The 10,677-nt window shown below is 35.0% G+C and overlaps 2 protein-coding genes across 2 annotated transcripts; one reads left to right on the top strand and one right to left on the bottom strand.

The window, feature by feature from the left end:
* Positions 1 to 1,675: 1,675 nt before the first annotated feature.
* On the bottom strand, positions 1,676 to 6,397 carry dnajb11 (DnaJ heat shock protein family (Hsp40) member B11). The gene is made up of 10 exons (XM_079881377.1): positions 6,231 to 6,397; positions 5,593 to 5,749; positions 4,505 to 4,602; positions 4,099 to 4,231; positions 3,775 to 3,917; positions 3,608 to 3,690; positions 3,437 to 3,494; positions 3,175 to 3,286; positions 2,529 to 2,688; positions 1,676 to 2,395 (listed from the first exon to the last, which is right to left on the bottom strand). Exons 1-10 carry the CDS (start codon positions 6,302 to 6,304, stop codon positions 2,331 to 2,333), a joined length of 1,083 nt encoding a protein of 360 aa, XP_079737503.1. The 5' UTR covers positions 6,305 to 6,397; the 3' UTR covers positions 1,676 to 2,330.
* Positions 6,398 to 6,729: 332 nt separating this feature from the next.
* rabl3 (RAB, member of RAS oncogene family-like 3) lies at positions 6,730 to 9,197 on the top strand. The gene is made up of 8 exons (XM_079881676.1): positions 6,730 to 6,811; positions 7,082 to 7,173; positions 7,254 to 7,383; positions 7,505 to 7,619; positions 7,799 to 7,949; positions 8,063 to 8,134; positions 8,266 to 8,304; positions 8,515 to 9,197. The coding sequence occupies exons 1-8, from the start codon at positions 6,766 to 6,768 to the stop codon at positions 8,569 to 8,571; spliced, it is 702 nt and encodes a 233-aa protein (XP_079737802.1). The 5' UTR covers positions 6,730 to 6,765; the 3' UTR covers positions 8,572 to 9,197.
* Positions 9,198 to 10,677: the final 1,480 nt, after the last annotated feature.

Genomic DNA, 10,677 nt, shown 5'->3' with positions numbered 1-10,677 from the left:
TCGCCATGTAGGCCGGCCTTCATACCTTTATTTTTTGCACGTTCCCCTATTTGTTTTCCTTATTTAGGTTCGTTGTGGTAACACCTTTTGTCTTTTCCCATAATTTCAATGTAGAACTTCTCCTGCTGGAATCCCTGAGGCGAGGTAGCCTAAACCAACCCCCGCTCCTCCTTACTCCTGTCCTGAGTGAGTGTGTAGCCTACTTTTTTTTAGGGCGCACACTCCGAATCCTGAACAGGTCGAATGACCCACACCACACGGTGACATGATATTGACGTGATGTGTAAATGAGCGGTAAAACCAATTGGGCAAACCCCTTTCCCCCCCTCAAGATGCTTATGTCGCCCATGCCAAAATTCGCCACTGTATATAAATATACAATTATAATTGAATGTGAATTTATATAGGCCTACGTGTTTGAGTACATTCTTTGTTTAACTACTGACAACATTCTTCCGAATTTTAAGTAAAAACCCAAGTCATTAGGCCTAGAGCATTTATTTGAAGAAAATGTCAACTGGTCAAAATAACAAATAGGATGCCATGTTTTCAGACGTCGAATAATGCAAAGGAAACACGCTTATATTCATCTTTAAACAACAAGACACTAACTTCGGAAGAGTTCAGAAATCAATATTTGGTGGAATAACCCTGATTTCCAATCACAGGCATGTTTCTCTTTACCTTCACATTGCTGTTGAGTGAAAAAAATCAAGCAGCTCGTCTTTTGTTTGGTGGCTTATGACCTCCCATCTTCCTCTTGATCACAAACAAACAAGAGGTTTTCAGTGGGGTTCAGATCAGATTGGACTGGCCATGGTCTTTTTTCTTGTTTTGTTTTTTGTAATTTGTCATTTATTACAAAATAAATGTTCTAAAAGGCCATATTTGAAATTGGGATGAAATGTTGTCAGTAGTTTACAGAATAAAACAAAAATGTTCATTTTACTCACATACATACAAATAGAAAATTCAGAGAATTCCCTTATTTTTCTAGAGCCTTCATTAATGTATAATGCATATTTAACTTGATATGTAAAATAGTTTATATAAAAGTACCAATCCTAAAAACTAATCCTGGAGATTATTATTTGCTTCCATCTACTGGTCAAGTCAGTTGCTGCCTACCTAACAGACGATGAAATACTGTACATTTTCACTGTAATCCCTTAATCTTAAGGAAATACAGCTAAGCAAGGTAAAAATGTGAAGCCATAAATAGAAATCTTCCATAATAAACAAATACTCTGTTTTCATATAAAGTTATTAATTTTTTAATAACTTAAATTGTTTTTAACAATAATTAGAAACTTTTAATTTTCAACTTGAAAATGACAAATTATATTTCCCTGACTTGTGCACAAGTTATCCTAAGATGTTGTTCTGTTTTGTCTGGTGCGGTTCACAAAACTGCAAAGGAAAGTGAAAAACTAGAAAGAGACCCAGTGGGCTGAACATCAGGAGGGGTTGTGAAAGAAACAAGAAAGTGAGTCTGTCACATAAAAAATTCACAGGAAAGAGCTGAACTATACAGTTGAAGAGGTCTTTTGTTTGAACTTCAAAACCCAAGTAAATGCCCCAGAGAAAACAGACCCAGACCCACACACACACAGAGACACAGACACACAAATAAGATTTGTAGCTTGATGAACACAAAAACTACACCAACTGCAAGAACCGTGATAAATCTGTTCTTTAAAACAAGCAGACCAAAGACTGAAGAGTCTAAGTTGAGAAAGTTCAATGAACTTACATTCATATAATTGTTTCTTTTTTAAAACACCTGAAGAAAAAGGTCTTGAAGACATACAGTGCTGAGGCAGGTGTTTAAATTGTCCTCTGGTTTGAAGTTTCAGTCCTCTTTCTGTTTTTGTTGTAGGTCTCAGGTCAACTGGCACTAATGCTGATCCATGAGTGGATGGTGGTTGACAGGTCATAGCAGAAAGTTAGTGTCCAACACTTAAACTGATGGAAAATGTCTTGAACTACTTATCCAAATAGGAAACAGGGGACCATGTAAGGAAAAACGAATAATTTTATATTAGTTTTAAAATTAAAACTAATCTTGGGGGTGGGGGTGGCATGTTTAACCAATTAAAAAAATACGTTCCATGAGAAAACAAGGCTTTTAAAAAACTTAAATGAAGGAGAAAATAATAAAATAAAATAAAAAATAAAAAAAAACATTAACAACAACCCTTCCTGAGAACAATCAGAAAAAAAAAACCATTGCTTGTTCCTCAGTGTGCATTTAAGTGTGTGTGTGCGTGCGTGTGTGTGTGGGGCAGACAGGGACAGGGCAATCAGTCCTGATTTACTTGGCTGGTTTGTCAGTATCCCTGCAGTCCATTATAAATCTTTTGAGATGGTGCCTGTTTCAGAAGTTGTCTTATACCTGAAAAAAAAATATTTGTTGAATTTATTAACTCACAAATGCATAAAACATCCAGAAACACCACAGTAGTCACACAGAAGAGGGACAATTTTTTAAAAATCCCATTTTTTATATTCTCTATATGTTCTCTTACCATCTTTCTGTTGGTCATCAAGCTGCTCCTTTGGAAAATCTACATCAAAGGTGACTATGAGCGATCCGCGGATATTGTTGTTGTCAAAATTTGGTAGGCCCTCACCCTTCTTCCAAATACGTGCTCCTGGCTTAGTGATTTTATCTCTCACAATGTGCACCTACAAGACCACAAGATGAGTCTCTGTGAGTTTGTGAACAGCCTTATTTTATACAGCAAACACGACGACACATGACAACAGGAGGATATTAGGGATGCACATTATTTTGTGTTCATATTGGTTATCAACCAATCATTTTTAAGTAATCTGTACCGGTCAATACTAATATTTATTAGCAAATGTTGGATATCCACCTTAATGGTGCATGTCATCAGAATGAGTTGCTGTGTATGAATGCATGTACATGACATGAAAAAAACTAATGTAACTTTAAATTTGATATATATATATATATATATATATATATATATATATATATAGAGAGAGAGAGAGAGAGAGAGAGATATATATAGAGATAGAGAGATATATATATAGATATAAGAAATCATGTACACGCCAAATTTTACATTCTAACATAACCATAAAGTAAAAAAAAAAAAAGAAAAGTTAATCTGTTGACAGTAAAATCTGGGAAATTAAACGTGCCTTGTGGCCATCTAAATGAGTGATGTCCATCTCAAAACCGACCAGAGCCTCTACCAGAGAGATGGTGACGTTTGTGTAAAGGTCATCACCTCTGCGCTCAAACAGAGGATGCCTGGACAAGAACAAATTTACATGTGATAAACTGAAACACAATTTTAAATCTCACTCTTTCAAACAGGTACATTCATTGAAAGTATATTAAACATACATTAAGAGTTCAATTAATTATTCTTATCACAATAATATATTACTTTAATCTTACTTCAAAACTTTGATGCGGAAACGCAGATCTCCAGGCTCACCATCAATGTGAGGTTCACCTGTGGTCAGTCAAACAACAGATACACACTTGCTAAATCATGTTGCAGTATCTAGCAAATTCATAAAATTAAGTGTTACTGTACTGAGTTATCTGTAGAATTATTTCCTATACCTTCCCCAATGAAAGGGTATTCCATCTCATCTCTCACACCCTGCTCGATCTCCACCTCTAGTGTTCGCTCTTCATTCACAAGCCTGGAAACAATGATACAGCACTTAATAGAAAATCATGAACCGTCTTGTTGGGTCAAAGTGAGAGTGATTATCGGGCAAACTTACTTGATATTGGGGCATTCATCACAGACTACTTCCTGTGTCATCTGGAAGCGACCTGGTCCTAGCTGTGTGGTTCTCATTTCCTGCCGGCAGTTGCATTTTCTTTTGCCTGGCGCTTCTTTTGCTACAGGTTTGTTTCGTACCACCTACGTGTTGAAGAAGAGAGGAAACACAGGAAAGACAGGAAAAGCAAAAGGAGATTACTGTACATTACCATGTGACTATGTACACTGCCAAACAAAAGCCTATAAAAGAACACAGAAGGTCTGAATACTACAGTGCATCAGGAAGGAAATGGAGAGGGATCAAGAACAAAAAGAAACTCACCTCCACAAAATTCCCTGAATACACCTCTTCTAGGGTTACTTCAAGATCCAGGACGATGTCATTACCCCTGGGAATATCCCGGCCGGCCGGCTGCCTATTTCCACCGAACATAAACCCAAAGTCGCCGAAGAAACTTGAAAAACAACAACAAAAAAACATATGAATATCAGTGCAGTCACATAGTGTAGATTGAATGTGCCGTTACAGTGACAACATTTCTGTTTCAAACAGACATGCTTCTGAAACTAGATAAACAACTATGCATCAGACTTTTGAAAATCTATAATACAAGCTCATTTGACAAATCAAACAATGTTAATGGAAAATGCACAAAAATATCAGTAGTTAACTGTTAAAGAAAATGTTAATTAGGTGGGTGCCATCTTAATATTGTAGGCTTGTTTACCTGGAGAATATATCACCATGTGAACTTTGATGGCCTTCCTTTAACCCCTCCTCTCCATATGCATCATACTGTTTCCTTTTCTCCTCATCTGAGAGCACCTGCGTTTAAAAAGCACCATAAGAAAATAGTATTTTTATCCTGGAAAAACATCATTAACTCACTTATAGCCAATGTCAGAAATTAACTTTGCCCCCTGAAGTTGTTGTTCTACCTTTATGAGATTATTTTTGTTTAACACAAGAACATAAAGGACACTTTAGTGTGTAAAGCCATGATTAGATCTTATGAAATATACAAAGGCAGATAAATAACAGCCATTTTTGCCACCACATTTTAAATAGCTGAGGTGTTTTTGTAGCTTTCTGTGTTGTTTTTGGCCCAGGCAAGCAACCCTGGATTTATTTCAAATTTCTTTCTTTTAAGCATCCTGCTGAAAAAAGATGACCTCAGATGTACAATCATAATCATATTATATACTAATATACTAAATATCTAAATATATTTAAGTCTAATTATTACTGTTGCATGTTATACTTAAAATATTTTTTTATAAATGAAAAAGTATACTTTTAAAATCCTTTACAATATTATTTATGTCACAATGAAGTCGACCAATTACTAATTTCCTTTAAACAATAAGTCATTTACTGTGTAAAAATTAAACTTTGTAATATTGTAGCCTACAATGTGCACAAGCTACACTAGCGATCCACGTCACAAATCAAATGAATGACAATAAGCAGATGTTTCAACCAATCAGAGGCGGCCACACATTTCTTCCAACCAATCAAATCGCTCCATCGGTTCGTTTCTAACAACAACGATCATGCTTGTCATATTCACTGACATTATACTGACGTTTTGTTCAGAAATAATAAATATGTCTAGTGATGCTTTAAGTTTAGTGAAACAAAGCATAGCCAGTTCAAATATTTGTATAGTTAGTTACGCATACTATTTGCATGAAAACTAAGTCACATCAATTTGAATATCTATAACGGAGTAAAATTGTCTTTGTTCAACATATGAAGCGTGGTCAAAACGAATAAAAAGCCCCACGTGAAATGACTCAACATAAACAGCCATACCTCGTAAGCAGCTCCAAGGTCTGCAAATTTGTCCTGGGCATTTGGGTCATCTTGGTTTCTGTCTGGATGAAGCTGCAATGCCAGCTTTCTGTAGGCTTTCTTAATATCTTTAATTGATGCTGATCTACTAACCCCCAAAATTTTGTAGAAATCCCGCCTGAAAATACACATTATTTTAGAACTTTTGAATCATACATCAATTCATACATTCAAATTATTGATGAACAGATACAGCTACATAGATACGGATGTCTATTGATTTAACATACACATCTTGACGAGGAAATCAGCCAAGGCACAATAAAAGCTTCAGATATTTCTAAAATGTATATACGTTAAACATGTGGCATCGATGACAAGCTGCAGCCTTGTTACAGCAATTATCGGCAGATACTTAAAAATAAAAAAAATAAAAACAATGTCCTATTTTAAAAAAACACTCCGGGCTTTAAATAAACACATTAAATTACAATAAATAACGAGGTTATATAAAGTAGTTTATGGCGAGATTCATCAGCATGATGCATGAACAGTGGCGTAGACCAATCACAGTGAAACATGTGTACCAGCCAGAGTAACGTTAGTGAGTTTATAATGCACTGAACCTAAACGATGAAAATAACACGATATTCACTTACCCAGCCAGCACTGTCACTATCAAATATAAAAGCAGAAAACACACACTCGACAGTTTCATTCCTCTAACCGCCATGGGTACTTGTGTTTCTTTCAGAAGTCCAATAAAACACACCGGCTTTCTGTGATGTCTATCAAAAAGCCTCTTCCTGCTCTGCCACAAGTCCCGCCTCTTTTTAAAAAGGAAGTTTTATAAAAGTTCTATCGAAAGAAGACTCACTGAGTCAAGAAAACGTGATTATATTATGTTATATTATATTATATTACATTGTATTGTATTGTATTATAATATATTACATTATATATTAGAATATATTATATTGTTTATATTGTATTATATTATAAATTCGGAATATATATCAGAATATCCCACAAGAGCTATTACTAAATATAAGATGGAACTTTATTTATTTGAATTTATACTTTACTCCAATACTTTTTTTTTATTTTTTATTATCACTATGTCGTTCTGCACGCAACTTTTATTTTGTTTTCATAGACGTGCAGAGAGTTTACACAGTGTACTTCCGGAAAGAAATGGCATCTTTGGATAGGGTGAAAGTGTTGGTCTTGGGAGATTCTGGTAATAAATATTATTTAAATAATCTATCGACCTTCATTTCGGTAACCCATAATGTGAATGTAAATTTAAAATGTAAGCGTGTTGTATAATATTCGACTCAAGCTGGAGGTATTAGCCTGCCACATTAGCTTGGATTTCTGCAATACTAGTATTATGTTTATTAGAGAATATCTATCACGAGGAACTTAATCCACTTAGATGTTGTACAGAAATACTTTGTGAGCCTCGATATGTCTCCTCTGATCAGTGTTATTTTATGTCTGTTGACAGGAGTAGGGAAGTCCTCTCTTGTACATTTACTTTGCCAGAATCAAGTTTTGGGGAATCCTTCATGGACTGTAGGCTGCTCAGTGGACGTCAGGGTACAGTGAAAATTATCAGTAATTATTATTAATTAACTGTGTTATTATCATAGCAAAACCTGTCTTGATACTTTGCACAGGTACATGACTACAGAGAAGGCACTCCAGACGAGAAGACGTACTACACTGAACTCTGGGACGTTGGAGGATCTGTTGGCAGTGCCAGCAGTGTTAAAAGCTCTAGAGCTGTGTTTTACAATTCTGTAAATGGTTAAGTATCAGACACAAAAATTAAAAGTTGTATTTTCATGTGCACAAAAAGAAAAAAATTTGCACATTTGCAACGACTCTTCTTTAATGCTAAATCACTATGTTTGTCTTTTTCCTGCAGGCATTATTTTAGTTCATGATCTGACCAACAAGAAATCCTCCCAGAATCTGTACCGCTGGTCACTGGAGGCCCTGAGCAAAGACTCCTCTCCAACTGGCATCATTGTATCAAATGGGTGAGTCAAGTTTAACTTCTGATTCTGTTAGAATGATTGCATCAAGCATTTCTTCAGCTGAAATACAATGCTTATATTTTGTGGTAAATAAATCAGAATACAGTGAGCGAATATTTGATTATGTCTATAATTGCCTAGATATGCTGAAATAAGTTAATTCTGATGTTTTGCTCTTGCAGAGATTATGATAGAGAACAGTTTGCAGAGAACTCAGTTCCTCTCCTGCTAATTGGCACCAAATTTGATCAGATCCCGGAAAACAAGAGGAATGATGTCCTGACCCGCACTGCCTTTCTGTCTGAAGACTTTAATGCGGAAGAGATTAACCTTGTGTGTGCCTTTTAGTGCTGTTATAATGTTTTAACCTAAACTAACATAATATTAAGCCAAAAAAAAAACTTGTCCGTTATGCATTCTGAGCTTTTTCCTGCTTTTCTTCTCAGGATTGTACAAATCCACGGTATCTTGCGGCCGGATCATCAAATGCTGTTAAATTGAGCCGTTTTTTTGACAAGGTAGCAACTTTAATTAAACTAAAGTCTGTATTTCCTTTTTGACCCTAATGATTCTCTGTCATTTTGTGAGTAAATGTCTGATATATCTCTGTGCAATGTATCAACACGTATATACGTTGTGTCTCTTTTAGGTAATAGAGAAGAGATACTTCACAAGAGACCCTAGCCAGGTGAGTGTGTGCTTTTCTTTGTTTACATGTGACTTCAATTGTGTAGCCACAAATGAGCATATTTGAAATAATGTTGTTTTGCAGTAGTTTTAGAGAATTACTTATAAGATTATAAATCAAATTGTAGATGTAATTAATTTATAATTAATTGTATTGTAGAATAATTATTTTGTTAATTGGCAACCTATTGTTTTCTTTTTTTCTCCTTAGATGCAGAGTTTCACAGACAGGAGGCGCTTTAATTTCAAGAGTCTGCACAGTGATTGAGTGTACACATATACTTTAGATTGGTGGGTTTAGTCCTGTTCATAATCTGAATAAGCATATGAATATTCTTCTGCCATCATGTTCTTCTGCAAAGACCAATTAGTTTGAGGGAATGTTTTTTTGAAAAAAATAAAATAAATAAATAACATTAATATCCAGTTTACTCACATGTATCTCATATTCTGAGATTTTCTGTATTTTCATATTTTATGTTCAATAGCAATTTGAAATCAATAATTTGGGAATTTGAGGATAGGAGGACTGAGATAACCTCACAATAATCCTAAATTGGAAATATCCCATTTTTCCCCCTTCTCATGTTTACTGTTTGCACTAATGAGGTGACATGGACCCTTGTTTTCTTTGGTAAAAGGTCATCTATGTTTATAGTATCATCTAAAGTGAGATGGCAGAGGGTTTTTTTTTTATTAAATTATCCATTTCTACTTAATCTTTAGGATCATCTGAAAGGAAAAAAAGAAATCATAGATTTACAGGTTTTATTGTTGATCTTTGTAATTTAAAAATAATAAGCCTTTGCTATATTAGCAAGCTGTCAATACTGTGCATGTACAGAACTCTTTACTTGAGACAACATTAAATAAAGTTGCATTTCAGTAAACTCTGTTAGTGTACTCTTTTCCACTTCTTTATAGGCTGCTATATAGTAACCTAGTATTTTATATAATATATAGCAAAACTGCATGTCCTATATTCTGAGATCAAGTATCGATGCCACATGATTCTACATTCTGAAGTGAACAGCAGTTTGAGAGTGACTTCCTGCAGCACCCTTGATGAACTTCGTGGTTAGTTAGTACCCCAGCACAGCCAGCAACATGTTCACATTAGCTGGCATTTTTCTATCCCTGTTTGAATAGACAATAATGTAGTTCATGTAATTTTCTTAAATCTTAAACATTTATAGTCAGATTTTTTTTATTAAAAAATGTAGAAATATTTCATTTCATGTTATTACCAACCTCAAAATGCTTTGGTGTAATTCAGTCAACTATCATAAGAAAGCATGAATCACATTTTGTGATAACCTACAGTATAAACTTGTATCATCTCAGATATTCATCTGTAATATAAATAAATAAATGTTAGACCCCCATTCATTGCCCAAGTAGGATTTGAACATGTTTTTAAAATAGTTGAATCAGCTTTATCTAAAGTATTTAAGAGTAGTTGGTTGTGAGTGACAGAACAACATGTAAAAAAATACATTTCCTGAGAGACGGTAGTAGACATATTAACACCTAACTAGAATATTCGGAATTCTGGCTCAAACACACCTCCTAACCTCAACACACACTTCAAAGGGGCTTCATAGGGGGACTTTTCACGCTACTCAGAGCAAAGAGGAATGCAATCACAAGAGCAACAACTGGTTTTAGCAGGAACGGACTAATTTAAAAAGTATGAAACAATCACACACTGCACACAAAACCCCACACAGTTAAAGTAATAATAAATTAATTTGATATAGCGCCGTTAAAAGTTACTTTCTCAAGGCACTTTATATGAAAGCTTTAGACAAAATCAAGCACAACAATAAAAGAACATTACACTGTAAATATAACAAAAGGCAGATAACCAAAAACAACACCAATAGAAAAACAAATCAAGTAAAAGCAATTCTAAAATAATTTGTTTTAAGACAAGTTTTAAAAAAAAGATCTAATGATTTTGCTTCCCTGATGTCAGCTGGGAGAGAATTACACAGTTTTGGAGCATATGCTGAGAAGGCCTTGTCACCCCTGGAACGAAGCCGTGTTTTGGGAACAACTAAGAGACCACACTGAGAAGATTGCAAGCTATTAAGAGATCTTAATAGCTGATCAAGAGGGTAGATATAAATGCTAAAGAGCAAAGGACCAAGAACTGAGCCCTGTGGGACACCAGTACAAACAGGACCCACCTCAGATCTGAAGCCACCCATTTAAACAAAATGACTGCAGTCCCTAAAAATTTACCTAAACCATTTTAAGGCAGTCTCAGATACACCAAAGACAGTTTCCAATCGGTTAAGTAAAGGCATATGGTCAAAGGTGTCAATAGCTAAGCTAAGATCTTGTAGAATGAGAATTGACAAGGAGCCAG

The sequence above is a fragment of the Squalius cephalus genome (assembly GCF_949319135.1).
Source record: "Squalius cephalus genome assembly, chromosome: 9".
NCBI lineage: Eukaryota > Metazoa > Chordata > Actinopteri > Cypriniformes > Leuciscidae > Squalius > Squalius cephalus.
Note: the sequence above shows the minus strand (reverse complement) of the source record. Positions and strands in the feature narration are given on the sequence as shown.